Source organism: Centrocercus urophasianus, unplaced genomic scaffold (genome assembly GCF_019232065.1).
Source record: "Centrocercus urophasianus isolate 14NV4802_14NV808 unplaced genomic scaffold, USGS_Curo_1.0 seq_35, whole genome shotgun sequence".
In the NCBI taxonomy this organism is placed as follows: domain Eukaryota; kingdom Metazoa; phylum Chordata; class Aves; order Galliformes; family Phasianidae; genus Centrocercus; species Centrocercus urophasianus.
In genome coordinates this window covers 7854104-7876689 of record NW_024884922.1, presented here as the reverse complement: position 1 = coordinate 7876689, position 22586 = coordinate 7854104, and the positions used below count along the sequence as shown (strand labels likewise).

The 22586-nt window shown below is 43.6% G+C and overlaps 1 protein-coding gene across 8 annotated transcripts in view; it reads left to right on the top strand.

The window, feature by feature from the left end:
* Positions 1-11066, top strand: part of NEDD4L (NEDD4 like E3 ubiquitin protein ligase) — a 134127-nt gene extending 123061 nt beyond the window's left edge. For all 8 annotated transcript variants that reach the window (XM_042831108.1, XM_042831107.1, XM_042831105.1 and 5 more), the window contains 10 exons: positions 1136-1257; positions 2035-2105; positions 2886-2981; positions 4698-4771; positions 6207-6267; positions 6593-6652; positions 7187-7294; positions 7829-7925; positions 9009-9081; positions 9635-11066. In XM_042831108.1, coding sequence (XP_042687042.1) covers positions 1136-1257; positions 2035-2105; positions 2886-2981; positions 4698-4771; positions 6207-6267; positions 6593-6652; positions 7187-7294; positions 7829-7925; positions 9009-9081; positions 9635-9737 — 865 coding nt within the window. In that variant the 3' untranslated portion in view covers positions 9738-11066. The remainder of the gene's footprint in view (positions 1-1135; positions 1258-2034; positions 2106-2885; positions 2982-4697; positions 4772-6206; positions 6268-6592; positions 6653-7186; positions 7295-7828; positions 7926-9008; positions 9082-9634) is intronic.
* Positions 11067-22586: the final 11520 nt, after the last annotated feature.

The following is a 22586-nucleotide window of genomic DNA, read 5'->3' as shown; positions in this document are numbered from 1 at the left end:
GTTACATTTGGGAGTAGTTAGGTCATCCTTCGTGACACAGTTGTGCACTCTTGTCAATCTCTTTTGTCCTTCTTGAGGACCTTTCATGTCACATAAAGCATTCTCACTATTAGGACAGTGTTTCATGTCGCCTTACTGGCAGCAGCACAAACTGCTGTTTCTGGGGCGAGCAGTAGCAAGTGGAGTGATGCAGACAAAAGACTATTTGTGCCCTCCCAGAGCATCATAAAACACCTGCCTTCCAGAATTGTACTGCTTCTTTGTAATTAGCTCACAAAACAGCTTCTCGTTTACATTTCAGTAGCTGCACAACACCGGTCCTGCATGAATTCAAATGCATTCATGTCCAATTTTAAAACCCTCAGTGGTTCATTTATGTTAATGAGAGAGCCAAGTCTCCTGCTTAAAGCACATTCCTTTTGTGTCTGCCTCTGTAATCCCACACCGTGTGCTTAACCACAGGAGGGATGGATTTCTTCATTGCAACAGTTCTTACGTTTTCAAGTCAGTGTCATACTCACTCCTTTCTCTTATGAGTGTTGAATGAGTGGTAAAGTAGATGAACAAAGGCTGTGCAGTGAGAGTTTTCTCACATTTGTGTCTCGGAAAAAACACGTTCTGATTTTGGAGGGAAGCTCAGCTTAGAGGAATACAGGCTAGCTCAGAATGCCCCTGGGTTAATAGTTTACTGGGTGGTGTGTTTTGCAATAGCACTTCCGCTTCTGTGGCTTAAGTTGCTGCAGGTCCTTTAAAAGTAACTCTGTTCTCATGTGAAGTTTGCTTTCATGGAAAGGAGTGTTTTAAATTGTGAACATTCACAGTGGATTGATTCTGTGCTGTAAAGTTCAGTAAAAACATACTGGGGAAGGCCTGCTTATAACCAGTGAATCTGGAGGCAGTATTTCCCTGAACTTTCCACCACGCACACAGATGGAAAAGGTGAATTTAAAATTAATTGTACTTAACCCCACAACCAGGAGGATTATGAGGAACCTTTGTCAGATCATCGTTGTGACCATTAATGCAGCGTAGACAAGAAGTGGCCCTGAGCTCACATTGTTTATTAACATGCCTAAATATCTGTTTACTCAAAGATGTGATGATTTAGATTTTTTTCTTGCTTTCTTCAAAAAAGGGACAACTACACGCTTCAGATTAACCCTAATTCAGGTCTTTGTAATGAAGATCACCTTTCTTATTTCACATTTATTGGACGAGTGGCTGGCCTGGCAGTGTATCATGGGAAGCTGCTGGATGGTGAGTTACTGCACTGTGGCTATGCTACTGCAGCTGGACTTTTGTTAAATAAATCACTTTGATAATTAATGTGTGTCAGAGTGTAGTGCATCTGGAAATAAAGTTAGAATGAAAGTATTGAACTGGAAGCTTTGGAAATTGTATTCCTACTCTGAATGGAGATTTTGTCAAAATTGTAGCATCTTGCTCAACCAAAACATTTCTCATAAAGCTCTGCTTCCTTCTTCACTCTTGTTAATCTCCCTTTCTAAATAATCTCTATGGTAAAGGATGACCACTGCATTTGTATCAGGCCTTTCCATGCAAAACAGCTGAAGCTGGAACAGTTGCATGGGTACCAACTGCAGCATGCATGTTTTGTAAATCTGTTTCCCATTGATATAACAATTAATTAAATTTTTTGCTGGGTTTCAGAATCCCAGAATAGCCAAACAAGCAGTGATACAGACTGTCTACATTTTAGTTAGTGGTAATGCCTACAACACTGCATTGTTTTTGAGAGGGGAGGGACAGGTAGAATACCTTCAGCTCAGCGCTCCATCTTCTGTGCCTCTACCACTGAACTGATATTAATTGCACTGGTGTAATTCTTGTGATTAAAAGAAGGACTTTGTGTCTGAATTAAAAATGAGCCTGCTGTTAACCTGAGCAGTTACAGCTCAGGTTTCTTGCGGGTATTTCTTTGCAAATGTGTGGTGCTCTGTCTTAGAGCAGGCTGTCCTTGAGTAAGGTGGAAATGCAGAGTAGTGGAAGTAATGCTTCTCCCCTCTGTTTTAGGCTTCTTCATCAGACCTTTTTACAAGATGATGCTGGGGAAGCCAATAACGCTGAAAGACATGGAATCAGTGGTAAGGACATTTCACCCTTACCAGCTCTAGAATTTACTTGAGGATTTTTCCTTTTGGGAAATCAATATAATTAATGAATTAATTATTTTCTCCTTCACCTTTCTCTCTGTTCTGTACCCATGCCCAGAACAGAGACCTTTCCCCAAGGAGGCTGTGGATGCCCCATCCCTGCAGGCATTCAGGGCCAGGCTGGATGTGGCTCTGGGCAGCCTGTGGCTCTGTTGGCAACCTGCACACAGCAGGGGGTTGGAACTGGATGAGCACTGTGCCCCTTTGCAACCCAGGCCATTCTGTGACGCTATGATTCTTTCTCTCCCTCCCTTTCTTTCATCAGTCTTTAATTGTGAAGCTAATACATAACAAAGATGCAGCCCTTCAGGAAGTGTTAACTTTTACTAATAACAGTGTGATCAGTTATTTTATAATACATAAATATTGATGTAATTAAGTGGTGTATCTATTGTGTTGAAAACAACAGCTTCATCACAGAGGTTTTCTTTAACAATTACTACATGTTGCCATGTACACATGCACCAAATATATATGTACAATCAGTTTATTGCATAATAACCCTTAGTTACAAAGCAACTAAGGGAACTTACACAAATCTGAAATTGTACCAGCTGAAAAACACAAAGTTCAGTCATATCTTCCTTTACAGTAGCTGTACCAGTAAACAGACTCCAAGCTCTCTGCAGCCCCCTGGAGTTCTAGATTTAAGTGCCTTTATCTCTTTAATGTCTTTATTTTCAAACCTTGTTTAATTTTAATCTCCTGTAGGACAGTGAATACTACAACTCCTTGAAGTGGATCCTGGAGAATGACCCTACGGAGCTGGATCTCATGTTCTGCATAGATGAGGAAAACTTTGGACAGGTATGTAAACACTAACCCAGAAGTCTGTAATTCCATCTTACTGGTCATTGCCAAAAAGTAGTTAACTACTGGGCAGTATCTCATGGTTGTGGACTTAACTGGAACTGCTGCATGTTAATCATCAATACAGGCAGACTTTGACTTTCTTACTGAACTATTTAAGTCTTGAGATGCCAAAGAAGGAGATTGTATTCTTGCCCGTGAGCAACACAGTGCCTTGCTGAAAGGCAGTACTTGAGGCTAATGAAAGATAGAATCCTCATTAGAAGTGGACTCAGCCTGGGACTGTGTGGGGTTCTACAGTTGAAGATGTTCTCAAAGAACACGAGAAGAGGTAGAATTATAAGCAGCAGAGTACCCTTTTAAGACTCTTTTAATAGTGCAGGCAGATGATACAACAAAAGGAAGTCTGTTTGTTTTGCAAAGATTCACAATTGTTTCTGTTACAACAAAAAATGTTCTGGTCACACTTGAGAACCAGTAATGATGATGGAATTTTAAGTCCTCTTGGCTGTATCCTGTTTCAGCTTACCTAACTCAGTGAGCTACAGATAAATCCCAATAGCAGCTGATACAATCTTGTTTCCATCATACTGCTCATGAGAGGCAGAACTGCATGACAGATTTTATCACAGAAAAGCCTGAAGCTCAGTAATATCAGGGTAGGATCTGCTGTACTGCAGAGTAAGCTAGATGGGTAGAGACTGGAATGCCTCATGCATGTAAATGCTTGCAGGACGTTTCTCAACAATTCAGAAGCTGTAAAACATGGCAGATAATGAATAATTTTCTGCTTCTGCATTTTCCACTTACTTCCTACTTACTGGTGCCAAAACTCTGGGGACTCATGGAAGACCACAGAATCACCACGGCTGTAAAAGGCCACCACAGTCATCCAGTCCAACCTTCCCCGTACCACCAATACTTCCCACTAAACCATGTCCCTCAGTACAACATTTGAACATTTCCTGAACACCTCCAGGGATGGAGACTCCACTCGCTGCTTGTTTTGTCTCAGGCAGCACAGTGCTGCTGAAACTTGTGGAACTTGGTCAGGAGATTGTACTGCTTCCACACAGACGTTCAGTATGTAAGAGGGAAAGATTTGCATTGCTCTAAGCTTCTGTGTTTGCTTATACTTCAGTTATCACCAGAATCTTTCTTGAATTAAAGGAAAAACGAGATAAATCTGATATGTGATAGATAAGAATAGGATTTTGCTAGTGCTCACAAATGAGTAGGAAAGTATTTTCAAGATATAAAGGATGGAAAGCGTCCTTCAGAAGAGGAGAGAATGATGTCTCTCTTTCTGGTAAGTTCACAGATCTTAATCACAGACTCAGCCTGGGGCGGGCAAGGCCCTCCAGCCCTCCCTGCCCCAGCTGTGCCAATAATCTTTTCCCAGCACTTTGAAGAATTAGAAGGCGTTTTTCTGTCCTTTTGAAGATGGGAGGATGTGTTTTCTTTGCCAAATTTTACCTGACGTTTTGCAATAGAAGTTGGAAAATAATTTACTCTGAAGAGTGACTGTAGAATCATTTCTTCCTAATTACGTCATCTTTAAACGTGAAATATTTTGATGTCTCATCAGCTATTGCAGTGTAATAATTTTCTAGTCCTGCTTGTAAAATGCCTCTCGGGGGTGGTGGATTTCATGAGAAGCATGTCCTGAAATAATAATGCCCTATTGTATTTTGTTCTTTCTTTAAAATACAGACGTATCAAGTCGACCTGAAGCCAAATGGGTCAGAAATCATGGTAACAAATGAGAACAAAAGGGAATACATCGAGTACGTATATGTTTGTAGAGTTTACCTTTGTAGAGTTACTGTAGCACAAAGAATTGTCAGAAGTCCTTTTAAAAGAAAATCACTGTGTTAACTGGGTTTGTTCACACTACTAGGAAGTTGGAATATTAACCTCTTTGTTCAATGAATTACTCTAATTAAGGCAGCCTGTGTCATGTAGTAGGAAGCAGTATTTTCTTGATGTGTTGGCATAAGGAGTACTCAAGGAGGCGTGGAGTTGCCCCCAGTGGCTGCAGACACCAGTCTAAATTACTCATTCTGAGCACCCTCCAAAACTGATGCAAAGATGGCATTTCCTGGATACAAGAATTACATTACAGCAGCATATGAATCTGGCCTGATTTCATGCCTCATTTTCTGCACTGGCTGCCCACCTAGGTAACTGCCTCTGCTTTGTGGGTCTCCTAAGCAGTAAATTTCCACCCTGGGCTGCAGTTCTTCCTGATGAAGTGCTATCACAGAATGCAAATGAAGAATAAGTGCAGATCTGAACAATAAACTAATGAGACAAAAGAGTGAGAACAGGACATCGTGTTGCTGAGGTCACATTTGCTTCCCCTTTAGTTTTTATTCAAGGAAGGGTTCAGGATCTCTGCACGTGTTTAAGTACTCCTTTAAGAGGAATACTCTGCACTTTGTTCACCTCCTGTGCAGTGTGGTATTGCAGCAAAGTGACTGTAACAGCAGAACAATAACAAGTTCCCCGTTTTATTATTTGTTTTCTGCTCTTAGTTTGGCTGTGCAGCATATATTCGCGCCGTCAGCAGTTTAGTTTTTCAGGCATTCAGGCAGTTTTTGTTGGTTTACGGATGCAAACTATTAGATGCCATAAACACTCTCCATCTCTGTCACCTCCATGTAGCAAAGCAATAAAGAAGAGCTCTTTGAAAAGGTGTGCGCCAAAACAAAGAGCTAAATTGCACCTCCACCTCAGTAATTCTAGATAAATGCTAATGTGGTGTTTTTATAACTTCAGAGTCCATGCTTGTGGTTATATACACTCATTTCTTAGTGTTTGATGCAGTTTAATTTGTTCTAGTGCTTTTTCCAAGAGTTGTGTTATCACTGAGGAGTTCTAGTTGGTGCACAAGGGAAAAAAGAAGAGAAAAAAAAGAAAAGGAAAGAAACTGCAGTTGTAGTCACAGAATCACAGAATCACAGATATCACAAATATATTCATGGCTCTGGAATGTAAAAAAAAACCTCATCATTTAGGTACCTAATTCTTACAGTAAGTACATTATCCAGGGTCTAGACTATAGAATTTGTAGGCTGCATAATTTAATAAAAAGCAGCCCAGCTTCTCTAATGTAAAAGTATGATTGAGAGATACCTAAAGTTGTAAATGAGAAGCTGGTATTGTTAGGGTTGCTAATTAGTCTTCTAATGAATGTGTTTATGTTTTTAACTCCCATAGCCTTGTCATCCAGTGGAGATTTGTAAACAGAGTTCAAAAACAAATGAATGCTTTCTTGGAGGTAAGGTTCTCTTTTTTGTCTTCCTTTTTACCCAAACTATGTACACATACATCAGTATCTGGTTAGAGGAGTGGGAAGTTGTGCATGACCACACAGGCTCTGCTGGTCTCCTAAGATCATTCTCATTCAAGTTGTCATTATTTGAGCTTGAAACAGCAGTTTTTAAATTAGGAACTCATAATACTTCAGGAACTGCATATTTCGTTTTCCAAACCCTTCTTTGCCCTCCATCACTTACTTAGCTCACAGCTTTCTCCAGAGGCGAAAGTTCTATCAGATAAAACCGTAATTATACATAGTTTGCTAATTTCACTTTTTCCCTTAGGGATTCACAGAACTTCTTCCTATCGACCTGATTAAAATTTTTGATGAAAATGAACTAGAGGTGAGTTGGTGTATGTCCAGAGGCGACAGATTGGTAATGCTCATTGCAAAGATGGGTGACAATCTCAGTTCACTGGTCATCGTGGAGTTTGGAGACAAAGGTTCTTTGCGTTCGTGGGGAATGAGGATTTTTTTCCCCCAAAATTAATAAATCTATCAATCAAGTAAAAGCAGAGAAAGTATCAATTACTCAATGAGGTGGTTTAGTACATGCATATGTAAAGAATGCAAGTAGCTTGCTGCATTAATGACATGTACTGGTCACGTTTCAGCAAATATGCTGTAAAAGACACTATCACATGAAGCATACATACTGCATACTGCACAGTGTTTCTCCAGTAAAGTGGTGCAATCTTTGAGAATTCTCCTGAAGAGAAGCTCAGTACCACTTTATGTCTGTATTTGCATTTGTATAGTGTTAACTTTGAGAGGTCAGGCGACAGAGGGAGAGGAGAGGTGGTTTTTCTGGTGGAGCACTCAGGGTAGTCCTGGTACTGTCTTCAATTAACAACGCATCAATTATTTCCGTATTTAGTTACTGATGTGTGGCCTTGGGGATGTTGACGTTAACGACTGGAGACAACACACAATCTACAAAAATGGCTACTGCCCAAATCATCCTGTCATCCAGTGGTTCTGGAAGGTAAGGCTCTCAGCGCCTTCGGTTTCTCTGACTATACCTGGAAGTCAGAGATCCCTTAGTGTGTTGTGGAGTCAGTTATGAAATCCTTTTTCTTCTCAAAAACTACTGGAAAACACGTTGGTAGATGCTGGAAATGGCAGTTGTCATCCTTAATGGAGTCTGTATTGGAATGGCCCATGGTTGACAAAGTCTCTCTGGTTTTATTAAAGTGCTTTGTAATCCTTCTGAATACAGTACCTCTATGAAAAGTGTGTATTTGCAGGAAAACCAGAACAGTTTTCCTGTACTACAGAAGTACTGTGAGTCACCTTGTACAGACGAATGGCAGTTGTGGTTCCTGGCTGTTGCCTGGGCATTGTCACTTTCCTTGCTATAAGCAGAAAATAATTCTTGTTTAACCAGAGAGAACGTAGCATGCTGTCCTTCGAAGCTAGATAGCTATTTGTTACCATGTAATACAAACAAATTCTGTTCTGCTTATTTCAACCATGACACCTTCAGCCACGACAAGTCACCCTGTCTGCTTCTCCACAGGCTGTTCTACTGATGGATGCAGAAAAACGCATTCGGTTACTGCAGTTTGTTACTGGGACGTCACGAGTGCCTATGAATGGATTTGCTGAACTTTACGGTAAGCTTCCTGCCCTCTGCCTGCAGATCACATGCTGCAGGTGGCTCCTCAGGAGAGCACAAACACTGCTGAAATGCGGGCATGGCCAACCTTTACTCCCATATAAAACTCCTTGCACTGAATGCCAGCAGCGCTGGAGAAAATGTGGGCACTGGAAGGGAAGCATAGTTTTGTTCATAGAATCACAGAATCGTATGAGTTGTAAAGAACCTTTAAAGGTCATCTAGTTCCAACTGCCCTGCAGTGAAGGGGACATATAGAGCTAGATCAGGTTGCTCAGAGTCTGAGCTCAGAATTTCAGGTCCAGCCTGACCTTCAGTATCTCCAAGGACAGTAAATCCACCACATCTCTGGGCAGCCTGTGCCAGTGCTTCATCATGGAATAATAAAATGGCCAGGGTTGGAAGGGACTTCAAGGATGATGAATCTCCAGCCCCCCCGCCACACGCAGGGCCACCAACCTCCACATTTCACAGCAGCCCAGGCTGCCCAGGGCCCCATCCAACCTGGCCTTGAACACCTCCAGGGATGGACGGGGCATCACAGCCTCTCTGGGCAGCTGTTCCAGCACCTCACCACTCTCATAGCAAAGAACTTCCCCCTGATATCCAATCTCAGTCTTTCCTCCTTCAACTTCAAACCATTTCCCTTTGTCCCCATGTTCACCATGGGTGTTCTGTCGATGTTCTCCTTGCCCAGGAAGTATCAAATCCCTCAAAGAAAATGTCAACTGTAGTAAAGCTCATAGCACATGGAGAAGAGGAGATTGGAGGTCTGTGCAAGTGTGGTGGGTTTTTTTTTCAGTGTTACCAGTCTAGCTTACCTCTTTCACATGGTATGTGCTCTAAACAAAGAGTAGGTTGGGGAACTTACTAAGTTAACTGCATTTGGAAATAGTATATATCCACATCACTATTTGCTTTAATGTAATTTTGACCTAACGGTGTTTGCACAAAGTATTTTGTACCAGTTGGAAGTGGAAGTTAAAATTAGAGTAAACGGGGCAATGCGATTTGTCATACAGCAATTGAAGTAGTTTTGGTAGGGTCCAGTAACTCAAGTTGTTTTTTTTTTTCCAACTAGGTTCAAACGGTCCTCAGCTGTTTACAATAGAGCAATGGGGAACTCCTGATAAACTGCCCAGAGCTCACACATGGTGAGTCCAGAGCGTGTGTGTTCAGCCATCTGTGCATGAGACTGTTTGAGTGCAGGTGGGTCTGGTGTGCGTGTCACAGCATGTTTGTGTCCTAAAAAGAATAGAAGATGTTATTTAACAGATAGAAAATCAACGCACGGACTGGGCAGGCAGACACACACACATGGAAACGTGAGAAAGGTGATGTGGTTGGTGCTGGCTGATGGACGTGCATGCTGGCTGCCTGTGTATCCACAGCTCATTCATCCTCATGCAGATCCATGCATTTATTTTCCACGTTTTACGTAGCAGTTTTTTTCCTCTTCAGGGGTGGTTAAGAGCAGAAACCTTCCTATTTTCAGAAGGCAGTGAATAGTTTCTGAAAGCTCTCAGGTTGGCCTCATGGTACCCATGGGAAACGGCTGGCAGTGGTTAGGTGTGCACAGCCCCTGTTTCTCCAGTTGGATATATGCTCCTGCCTCACGCCCAAGTTATTCAACCTTTTCCACTGCTCTCAAAAAAGGCACTTGAAGCATTCAAGTGACTCCATTTTCCTTTCCCTTCTGAATTTCAGCTTTAATCGCTTAGACTTACCTCTTTATGAATCCTTCGACGACCTGCGAGAGAAGCTCCTGATGGCAGTTGAAAATGCACAAGGATTTGAAGGAGTGGATTAGGGCGCTGCTTCCCAGCTTTCGGCGCGTTCTGCTGCGCTTCCACTCCTCCACGTTGGACTCTGACTGTGGCAGAACCGTTGCACAGCGCTGGTTCCTGGAGCAAACTCTTCGACAGTGCGTGGCCTAAATGCAGAATCTTGAACTCTGGTCTGTGGAAGGCTTTTTTGGCATTTCCACAGCCAGTTACTATGGGGTTATATGTACTCTGATTACATTTCAGCAGGACTTACTGTATTTATGTTGTGCCTCTGTAGGCTGAGCCCTTAATAAAAATTTTACATAATTTCTAATGACAATGAATGAAATTAATCATTTTACAGGGATAGTGTTACAGCTCATGTTTACTTTTTAATTGATTTAGACATTTTCAGATTATATTTCATTACAATTAAATTTCATGTACGTGGGGGATAAATGAGCATTTTTTCTTAATTTCTTACCAGACTTGATGCCAGTGTCATTTTTTTCAAGCTCATTTTGAGCCTTGTGTTCCCAAACTCTTAGGAAAATAGGAGATAGTTATCTTGGAATTCTTCTCTATATTGGCTATATCAAGAGCACATAAATATTTTTCTGTATCTGGAAGAGGTATGGATTCTATGTTGCATTTTTGTATAAATAATAGTTATGAGTCGAGGGACAGTCATAACATAGCATGCCAAATCTCATGTTCAATAAAGAAATTGCCTCATTATTCCTTGGTGATATTTACATGTACTGAAGAACATTTTGGGGTAGGGTTGGCATTAATCATTTAGGAAAATATGCTTAACCCTGTCATTATCTTTGTGTAGTGGTTCTTTTGTTATCCTTTCCTCTTTACTGTGTGCAGTGGAGGCATTTTGAAGGAAACCTGGCACTGTGTGATTTGGCGTGATGGAAAACAGATCTGTTTTGTCTCCTATTTGTATGCATTTGCTAATGATATCTAAACACGGTATCTTTTTGTTTCTAACTGCACCAACTCTAAAGGCACTTTATGTAACACATTGAAGTCATATCTGTGTTTTTTTTTATCATAAACATTACTGTGATTATGTTCCTTCTCACTGCACATGTCTTTCTGGTGCAATATCTATCAATTGTGAGTTTGGCTGCTGCTGATGTATAAGAGGAAAAAAACAAACAGCTGTAGAGCTGAGCCTGCAGACATGTTCCTCAGCAATTGTTTTTGTGATTTATTTTTTACTTAATCACAAAGATTTATTTAATATACACTGCTATCTATCTAATCAGTTTTGTTACCTATGACATGTTGCATGCCTAAACTATAATGTCTTGAGTTGCATCTCTTGTGTGATGGATTAAAAGTGAAAGATTTGTATTTGACCCGCTGAACTTAAATGGCTACAGCACTGCGGCAGGAGGTGTGAGGGTACGGCTGCATAGCAGGTGGGGTCAGCTTTGCCTTCTGTGCAGCACTTTTCCCCAGGAGCCCACCTGATGCTTTGTGGAGCAAGGTGGTACAGCGTGGAAGCAGGAGGTCACCTCTCTGCCCAGCGCTTTGCAGCACCCACCAAAGGCACTGCCTGCTGCTGGCACGGAGCAGCCACCCCATGGACCTCAGCAGAGCAGTATCTTAGGGCAAAAGGCCACTGAAAAGAAGGCTTAATGCTAATCACGTTCAGCAAATGCTGTGTGCATGTCAGCAAAAGGTTTGAGGAGCTAACAGATGCATGAAGGTGTTTTAGCATTTGAACACCAGACTTACCAATTCTCTTGACGTCCCTTTCTAACCTTTTGCATTTTATAAACCCTTTGCACTCATAAACCCTTGAACAAGAGAAATAAGTGCATTTCAGTAGGTAAACAATCACAAACAGCACGATGATTTATTGGGGGGGGGAGGGGGGAGATGGAGAGGATAGGGTAAATCCACAACCTCCTTGGCAACCAGTGTGTCCAAGGAGGCTGTGGATGCCCCATCCCTGCAGGCATTCAAGGCCAGGCTGGATGTGGCTCTGGGCAGCCTGGTCTGGGGATTGGTGACCCTGCACACAGCAGGGGGTTGGAACTGATGGGCACTGTGCTCCTTTGCAACCCAGGCCATTCTATGATGCTATGAAATCCAAGCATCTGCACAGATAGACATTATAGGCATTATAGACATGAATGCCTGGTGCCATATACCTGAAAGCACTCCTGAGATTTTTTCGGCAGAACTGAAATCCAGCCTCACTCAAAGGCTGTGACCCAGCAGCAGTGCAGCTGAGATGAGAGCAGAAATCAGGATATTTCAGAATCACCATCGTGCTTTGATCCTGTCAGCAGTTTACATCAACAGTTAAACAGTTAAACTCCCAGTGCACTACATGATGTTATGGGACACCAGTCACCAATAATCATCGAACCATGACAGATCCCTCCCAGCTTCTTCCCTTACTGATGCTTCCTTTAAAGTCCTTTCAGGCTAAAAAGGAAATTTGTTTGTGGGATCACTTTAATCTTCCATATGATCATTGGAGATGACTGACCTTAATTATTTTTAAGGCGCTGTCTCAGTGAGTGGGCCCTTGTGCAGTGCCCTTGGCCTTGTGCAGCTCACGCTGAAATCCGTGCTATGTTGGTATTCTAGCAATTAATGAAAACAGTTTAAAAACACCATTTGTGCCTCTTGTGCCTAAAGAACTGCAGTCACAGCCCCTACAGCAGCTCTCACATCAGAAAAGAAATCACTTTTGTTCAAGAAACAACTTTGTTCAACACTTCATCAACAAAATTATTCCTAATTGCCCTGGTGACCATAACAGGAAGCCAGCCCATTACTTCTCAGTGTCCTCATGAGCTGCACTATTACTACACACCACTGCTTTTTGACTTTGCAGGTGCAGCTTTGGAGCACAACAGCTCCCCTCACTGCAAAGTGAACCTCTCCTCGTCCTTTTGGGATTCAGATTGCGAATGAGCATGGCTACATGTAAAACAAGCTGAAGGGAACTGCTCAGCCCAGTCCCTCTGCTGCACAGAGCTTTTACTACCCCAGCGTTGTGCACACAGAACACACTTCAGATCATTCACCACTAAATGACTCATTTAAAACTTTCTATCGTGTTAATAAACGGCAATGTGTTATTTCCTGAGCCATTACTTCTTGGCTCATGCAAAACCTTACAGCAAACTCGTGGCAACTTGCAGTCACAGTGTAGAGCAGGCATGTCCATGCTGCAGCCCACCACCAGCACGGCAGGGACAGAGCTCCTCTCCAGCAGGTCAGCCCCTAACCTGGACTGATGCATGGGGTGACTCCTCCCCAGGTGTAGGGCTCAGCACTTGCTCTTGTTAAACCTCATCTTGTCCCTCCCTGCACAATTCTCCAGTCTGTCCATGTCCTGATAAATGGCAGCACGGCACTCTGGTGTGCCAGCCACTCCTCCCAGCCTCATATCATCAGCAAACTCGCTGAGGTTGGACTCTATCCCTTCATCCAGGTCACTGATGAAGATGTTGAACGAGACCAGACCCAGCACTGACCCCTGGTGAGCTCTGCTTTGACAGCCTCCAACCAGGCTGTGCCGATCACAGCCCTGTGAGCTCTGCCAGCCACCAGCTCTCAGTCCACCTCACTGCCCACCCATCCACTGCACACCTCCTGAGTTTCATTACAAGAATGCTGGAGGAGACAGTCTGCCATCTCCAGAAAGGTGCACCATGAAAGCACAGCAGAAAACGATAGCCACCTTTCTTGTAGCTGCATTTTCCATTACCCAAGTTCAGACCATCAGGGTATGCAGTTTTCCAGTTCTTGGAATTACAAGACCTGAACAGGAACTAGCTGTGAAAGGTTTGCAAGTCTGGACATTCGGTGTTGCACCTTGCTTTGCTGTATTGTGATCAGACAGCAAGCTGAGGTCTTTGCAAAAAGTTCCAGATGATGCATGATGGCTGGTCAGTGCCTACAAGTGAAACATGGTTGGGTTTCCTACTGACACAAATAGGACACAGCTCCTCTTGATGGCCTCTCTGCACCCCACTGCCCCAGTCAGCTTTCAGAGAAACACCCCACTACCACTGGCTTTGCAGAAGTCAAGGGAGCCTGTCACTGAGCTAGGTCCCCAAAATAAGGCTCTCTGAATATCAAATAGGCAATGATATATATTAACAGGGAGTGCAACCAGGTTAACCATGAAACTTCAAATTTAATCTTTGCCCAGCTTGAGCCTGGTAAAATTGAAATTCTCCTTTGGACTTGAATACAGTGAGCTTGACCTGGATGCACTCTGGTCCATGAAAAATGTATCATCTACTGGCACAATAACGCTTGCAAATAGCAAAGATAAGAAGGTAATACTTGTACCATGGTTTCCAGCAGTGCAGTACTCTCTCGCCTTGAAAGATCAAGCTGGCAAAGACAAGTGCACAAGTTGTAACCACCACTTCATTTCTGCTGTGTGCAAAAACAGGTGCATCTGCCAAAAACCTGGGGCATCTGCTTGTTCTACTAATTAGGACTAATTCCTTGCCCCATTTTGTCAGGCTACATACTGCAGCGTGGGTAGACGTCTACATGTGCCTATGGCATAGAGGTTTTCAGAACAGGGTACTGAGCTGCCCTCCAGGTCGCTGTGTTTTTATCCCACATCTCTGTCACTTCTTGATTAGACAGAGGATGTGACCTCCTCCTGCATTCAGTTTTTAAACTAAAAGCAAAACTTTGAACCTTGGCCTAAAGTTAAAGAATAACAGAGATGGACACTGGATCGATACCAGACAAATATTAGTCCCATGCAGTGGACAGATGCTGCTCTGCTGTAGATCTAACTCTTTCAGTATGCCAATGTGGAATCTTTAGGTTTAAAGGTTTCTTTACATACAGAAAAAAAGAAAAAACACTTTGAAGTAGCTGGAGGTTAATATTCTGTGCAAATCCAGCCATCTCCTTCCTCCCAGAGCTGAGAACTGAGCGCTGCAAACAACATTCTCTATCTTCTGCCATCCCAGTCACTTCCTATATTCCAGAGCATTATTTCTGTGAAAAATCATTTTTAAGAAAATTGCCCAATTTTGAGCAGCTTCCTAGTCAAGCATGCAGACATTCAATAATAGTAAGCATACACTTCTTAGTGATAAAGTAAACAGAAGCTGTGATAACATTTCCTCAACTCAGACCCAGCTGTGCCCCTGGGTTAAAACAAGCATCAGTCAAAATCATGATTTCACCTCTATGAGGGCAGTTCTGCTGCACCAGAAGAATATGAACTGGAAAACTGTAGGCTGAGGTGCAAAGGCATTGCTAGGAGGATTGCAGCAGTCCACATCAAGCCACAGTTGCAAGGGAAACAAATACGGTCTTCAGAGTGTCAGAGGCCTTTCCTCTGACAAGCACGAAGGAGAATGACCTTGGAAAATAGAAAATCAGAATATTTCAGGACATAACATCTAACAGCAGCAGGAGTCATATTTAGCATAAATCTGAGGCTTGATTGACTGCTGCATATGCTTAAAATTAACCTGCAGAAATAACTAATCAGGCTTTCTACTTGGACAGTGGCCAACAAGAAAATGCCATTTTCTGGGGCCTCTGAGGGTCAGTGCATATACACACACATCTCCATACCACCTTTTATCTGTGCTGCAGGCATCTGTTTAAATAGCTCTGTTTGAGCTATCTGTCCATACAGGGGACAGGGTGCAGTGACCACACGGTCAGCCCAGCTGGTCCCCACCAGGTTGTCTGCTTGTCCTTGGCTACTGCCTGCTGTTGGCAGCCTGAGGTAGGGCCAAAAGCACCCAAAACCTCGAGCCAGGGGTATGGCAAAATCCCAAATCATTGTGCAATGATACTGTAAAGTATGCTGGAAGACTTCTGTAGACCTCTGCATGCAAAACTGACAACTGCCTCCATTTTCTTTTCTCTCCTGGAGGAGGAGAAACCTGCTGTGGGCTGGCTGCCCCCACCAGCTCAGGTTGCCCTCTCCGTGTCCCTGCGCATTTCCAGAGATGGGACACGCACAGCTTCTCCGAGCAATCTGTTCTCTCTTGTTCTATCACTATTAGACTACGTAAAAACACAGTTCCCCTCCTGCTTATAACATCTCCCCAAGCACTGGAGGGCAGCAATGAGGTCTCCCTTCTCTTCACCAGGCTGAAAAAGCCCAGCTCCCTCAGCCCTTCTTTACAGGGGAGATGCTCCAGCCCTTTGATCATCTCTGTGGTCTCCTCTGGACCAACTCCAACATCTGCACATCCTCCTGATGGGGGCCCCAGACCTGGATGCAGTACTGCAGATGGGGCCTCACAAGAGCCGAGTAGAGGGGGACAGTCATCTCCCTGTCCCTGCTGGCCACTCCTCTGTGCAGCCCAGGATATAGTTGGCCTTCCGGGCAAGAAAGAAGGGGACAGACTCTCTAGCAAGTTCTGCTGTAATAGGACAAGCAGAAGTGTTTTCAAACTATAAGAGGAGAGATTTAGATTGGACTTGAGGATAAAGTTTTTTGCAGTAAGAGTGGTGAGGCCCTGGCACCGGCTGCACGGACGGGCAGTGGTGCCTCATCCCTGGTGATCCCAAGGTCAGGCTGGATGGCTCTGAGCACTGCTGGAGCTGTGGGTGTCCCCGCGCACTGCAGGAAGTGGGACCTGATGGCCTTTAGGGGTCCCTTCCCACTCAAACCGTTCCGTGATGATCCCGACATCCCTTCCAAGCTGAAGCATCATTAGATGATACGATCTCACAGTGCAGCTCACAGAGCGATGGTATTTTCTCACTGTTTGTTCAGAAGGAAATTACACATGGGTATCAGAGACAACACACTCTGCTTGAATTTATCAGTGCCATTCTCATCAGAGGCTGCATTCTCCAGATCACACTGACATAATCCCATCCCATCTTTTCCTTACTTAATGTACTGTGCATGTGATGTACCTAACATATGCCAACACGCAGCTAGGGCAGCTTGTGCGCATCCAATTTACTTGTCTGGCTGAGTTACTCACCAATCCTAAATTAAAAGGGAACTTCATGTTCCACTAGCGTTTAAGAATTGTGAAACGAGCTGAATCTTGCTACATACATCACTTAGTTTCAGCAATCAGCCCGGCCCGTTTGTTCATTTACCTGGAGTTAAAACAGGGCTCTGACTTGCTGCTTACAGAGGGCCGATAAGAACGATTAATATTTAACATTCCCCAGCCTGCTTACGTGAAATGGCTCAAAGGAGACACCCATAAGAATGTTGCAGCCTGAATCAGCAACACTGGAAATGGATGCTTATTTTCCCCACCAGAAGGCATGTCGCACAGCACTGCCACATGTGTTCCCCTTGCACCAGTGACCGTGTTGCATCAGTGCATACCTCAGCTCAGCGCCTTGCTGAGAGCCCGGGCACTGCAGTGATAGTCAGTTTCACTCCACAGGCACAAAGAACAGTGCAGTGTCCATAAAACTCAACAGCCAAAGCAGAACAAACCCCCATAGACCGAGCCTGCTCACAGATGTTGGAGGTGCACTGAGTTTTGCTAGAGAACAGGCATCATCAAACACCACTATGGCAAATGAAGGCCTCTCACACGAGTTAGCAACAGAGCAGAGCTGACAAGTCCTGCAGATGTAGCACCTGCAGTAATGATCGAATCAAAGAGAAGCCTTGCTCTCGATGCATTTCAGACTGAGTAATCTTTAACAAACTCTGGAGAAAGGGTCCATTCTGACCCCAAAGCAGCACACTGAGTCTGTTCATCTCGCAGAGCAGCCACAAGTGCCACCTTTGTACACTGCCATGCAGGTTAAGGGCAGCTGCAGAGGACACTGCCTGAAAGTAAGCTGAAAAAAACATCAGCTAAAGTCAGGAGGAAACAACCTGCTCTGCACTGGGGACAAAACCAGGCTTGGTACATGTGGCATGGTTTTTCATTTCCAGTCATAATAAACTTCCTCAGAAGAAAAGCAAGTTTTGAAGAGTATTCTAGGAGCAGCAGGTGAGTTGCAAGTTTCATTTCATACAGAATGTATTCTGCAAGTATAAAATCAAAAAAGTATTCTTTCTGCTTGCAGATTATGCTTCTCAATCTCTGAATCCCTGAATAAGCCATGAAAGTGAGTGTTGAAATTACTGCAAATTGCAGAGTTCCAGTCTCCATTTCAACATAAGACTAACCCCTTGGTCTTTATATAAACTCAAACCTGTCTATCTTCTGTATTCAAAAGTTTTATCCATTGTTATTACTGAAACAACTACTGCATGTGTTGAATTGATTTCCAGTACAACAGGGAAATTACAAGAGTGGAACACGTACTTTCATTTTGCACCAGTGGAAAGCTTTAGCTTTTAAAATAAAAGCCAAAAAATTCAAGATGCTTCTGCTCAAGATGAGCCCTCTAAGACTCAGTGTACCTGAAACAGTTTGCAGCTTAAGGAAAACTGTAGCTTAGATGCAGGCATTTTGTTCTGCAAAACAAAAGCAAGATGGAATCAGTGGCTCAGCCAAGGAGCAGAATCATACTGCATTGTGGGGGCTGTGCTGTGGATACGAGATACAGCCTCTGTACAAACAATAATAGAACAATTCTGCTTTAAGAAAAGATTACTGTCACAACTCAGTTGAGTTTCAAAAAATACATTTTTTCTTTTTGATATATAAATATTTCAAGTGGGTGTTTATTGCAAACTAATTTTCTTCCCCATTCCCCTACCTCTGTGATTTTACAAACTCGTTTTGCTTGTCAAACCCATTTCCCTTTAGACCACTGAGACCAAAGAAATGAGTTATTAAGAAATGTAGCAGTTTGGGGGAGGGGAGGGGAGGGGAGGGGAAAGGAAGGCGTTATAAATTAATTTGTCTTTTAAGTGCATTCTGATCACAATGTTGTATGACCTGGCAAACCAGTGCAGTCACAGCAATCAAAGTTCTGGCCATTCGAATTGTTATGCAACAGCAAAGGCAGCCCATTCCCACTGTCTGCACTTAATTCCTAATAGCTTTACATCAATCAGGTGTCCTACATCAACCAGTGCCTACCACACTCCCACACCAAGGAGAGGTGAGAAACCCTTTCGTTTTCACGTGGAGCTTGTCTCTTCCAAAAGCAAGCCTACGTTTGCAGACAGCACATCAATGGAGTCTGTGAAAACATGCAGGGAAGGGCCACAGTACTGCATGTTTCCGTTTTCATGGCAGATGTTTCCAGTGAGGGACAGGGTAGGATGTTGTCAAACATCAGCAAAAGCACAGCCATTAAAGACTGAAAAGGAATTTTCAAAAAAGGTGCTGTTTTTTGGACTCTGGTGTAGCAGGGCTCCACAGAGAATTCATATGCAAGATACCAAGAAGCATTAACATTAACAGCTGCCATCCACTGCAGTATAAAAGGCCCATGTACTGAACTGTAGTTAAATATGGTCCATGGGGCAGGAAAGAGCCACTATTTCCTGAGATATTCCCTTATTAAACCCATTTCAACCCAGGACAGATGATGGAATCACAAAATCACCGAGGTTGGAAAGCACCTCCAAGATCCTCCAATCCAACCACCCACCTATCACCAACACTGACCACCAAATCACATCCCTCAGTACAACATCTGAACGTTCCTTGAACGCCTCCAAGGACGGCGACCCACCACCTTCCTGGGCAGCCAACCCCTTCCAGGGGGCTGGATGGGTTGGCAGCAAGTATTCCGGTGTTTCATTCATGTGCACCTTTGTAATTTATTTACAATCAGCTTCCCTTTCGAGATCTGACCACATTACTCCATAAAAAATCTGACATGCAGTCAGGCTCTAGGTGTAACATAACCGATCCACACCTTACATCCTGCAACACTTCAGTGACATCACCTCCCTCTCACTATTTCAGAGTCTGAAATGCCAACTTTTCTGCTCTCCAGACGTGGTTCTTCAGAACAATTCGTTGTAGGCATTTGTGACAGAGCCGTCCCTTGCACGACAGAGGACACAGCACACTCCACAGCAGGACACATCTGTTGTTTGTCCTCAATCCATGCCAGAGAGTGACAAACTCAGTCTCCTGGTTCAGAGATATGCACCCTTAAGTAGCGGTCCTCAAAACTCCATACAGGCTGTAGGAGCTCCTCCACAAAACCCATCTGAATCCAGCCTCTTCAGCTTCACCACAAGCCAGACTGCTTTCACACAGAGAAAGCCTTGATGCCTGCATGGAGGTCTAAAACTCTACAGCTGTCCTGTAACACATCAGTGAGAGGTTTCCAGGCAAGGAGGACTCACTAACAGCAGAGACGACCACTTGTCGTCTCAACTACTCAACTACTCAACTACTCAACTACTCAACTACTCAACTACTCAACTACTCAGCTACTCAACTCACTCAACTAATGAGGCTCCAGGTCAGTGTTCCTGTTTCAAGAACAGCTAAGTACACATGCTGCAAATGATGGCAAAAAGGCCAGATGGGTCCTTAGCAAAGCCCAGGCCTCCTGGACCTTGTGCATTGCTGGGATATAAATGTCTAAGCCTCGCTGGTCAACACTGGCTTTGGAATTGCACCTCAACCAATTGCTTTGGGAGCTCCACTGCAGGCTGCTTTGTTAGTGGACTGCAAACACACAGATTGCCAGGAGCTGAACTCAAGAAAGTTGCACTATTCTGCCCTGAATAGCCTTGCTAGGAAAGCCTTCCTGCAGTATTAACCACAAGAAATGTCCAAGGTGCAGCACCCAGCCTATCTCACTGCCCAGGCAATGTAAGACCAACTCTGATTCAGTTCACATCACACTTACTTATTTTTCCACCCTCAGCAATTTTATGTATATTTCCAGGCATTAAGATGAAGGGAAGCAAGTTTTATGGCAATTTACCTCAAATCCAGCTCATTTTCTACCCATCTTTCTACCCACGTATGTCCATTCTATAAGCAGCATCAAATCTGATGCATGGCAAGGGAACAATAACTCCTGCAATTGTAATTGCTGAGTACTGGCACTACTGAGCGTTCACATTACAATTGAAGATTAGAAGCCTAGAACAAGTCTTTCCTGTCTCACCAACTGCAAGCTTCCTCGACCTGAGTCAGTCCAGAAGAGCAGTTTCAGGTAGTCTAATGCTGTCACTATTTCATACTCAGTGCACTATATAACCTCCAGTTAACACTGAGTGCTCTGAAGACCTATCCACCTTGGATCCAAGAACTGAGGCTTACAGAAGGGTCTCTGAGCCACTCTCACGCTGGCTAATATTGAAGACTTACTCATTTTCACTTTGTCCCAACAAGTGTATAACTCATAAATCTATTTTCAACAGCCAGCGGATTCATAATAGGTTTCAAACTGAAAACCAGCTTTTGCTTTCCAAAAGAACATCCTTCCCACAGCAGTTACCACTTACAAATACAACCTACTTCTTTTCTTCCAAAAGCTCTTCAATTCTTTTCACAGGATGAGCGTTAGTCCTATTTCCTCAGTAGAAATCTCTTAGCACACAAAGAGAGTCGTGATGCCTGACTCTCATCACCTTCACTCATCTGAGCAATCAGAATCAGCTGCACCCAGAACTCCTGTATCCTCCCCTGCAGACGTACTCCAACAGGAATGCAACTACCCGAAGAGACAAACAAGCAAAAAGAAACATGGATTATTTACCTGTGGTCCTGAAAACAGGACTTTGCGACAGCTGTTCAGTGGAGTTATGACAGCTAGGCCTAGAACAGCCATGTGAGACTCAACTTCTTGCTGCATGGGACAGTAAATGAATTTGTAACCTGAAGGATCACTACTGTGCAGTAAGACTAAATATGATGTTCATGGAATGTTTGCATTTAGCTAGTGAGCTGTCTGCAGTTTTCATGTCAAATGATCAAGACTTCTTGATTTTGTCAAAAATCAAAAGACTTTTTGTCTTCAAAGCATTGATATTACTAATTAGGACAGATAGAGAGGAACAAGGGTAAATAAGAGCAGGACGAAGGGAAATGGTTTGAAGTTGAGGGAGGGAAGATTTCAGTTGGATGTCAGGGGGAAGTTCTTTGCTATGAGAGTGGTGAGGTGCTGGAACAGCTGCCCAGAGAGGCTGTGATGCCCCGTCCATCCCTGGAGGTGCTCAAGGCCAGGTTGGATGGGGCCCTGGGCAGCCTGGGCTGCTCTGAAATGTGGAGGTTGGTGGCCCTGCGTGTGGCAGGGGGTTGGAGATTTGTGATCCTTGAGGTCCCTCCCAACCCTGGCCATTCTGTGATTGTATGAAAAAATAAGAGAGAAAAAAGCAACTCCTAAGCTGTATTCAGTGTCCTTTTCCTGGCCACCCCTTGGCTCAGTGCACTCCTTGTGCACAGCCCTACACAAAAGGAATTCTTTTTCCCATCATCATCAACGTGGCCAAACTGACGGCACAAGAACTGGTCGTCTTTTCAACACAGAAATACCAAATCATTGTTTTCCTGATTTTTTAGCCCAAACCTTCTAAGCCCGAAATTGTCCTTTATAGAAAGACAAAAAGAAGAAAGATTACGTGAAAGCCCACGCCAAATTCTTTCAAAATGTACTAGCAGAAAAGTTTCACCTGAAGCACAGCACATTGTAAGCATTCACACCCAGAATGAACTTCACCACTTGTGGAAAAGTTTGAGCAAATAGCAGTTAAGAGCAGAGGAGCTGGAACGAGCCATGTTTTCATCTTTTTGTATTCGTTGTCTATTTCCTTTTTGTTTCTTTGCCTCCTTTTTATGTAGGTGGCATTGGCTGAGCAAAAGTTTGGCTTATTCTGTCAAGTCCTGAAGATTAACTACTCCTGGGATTTGGACTCCTAAGTGACTTAGAGCTGTAGTTCTGAAATAATTATCTCATACTTTGCCCAAGGAGGCTGTGGATGCCCCATCCCTGCAGGCATTCAGGGCCAGGCTGGATGTGATTCTCGACAGCCTGCTCTGCTGGTTGGCAACCTTGAACAT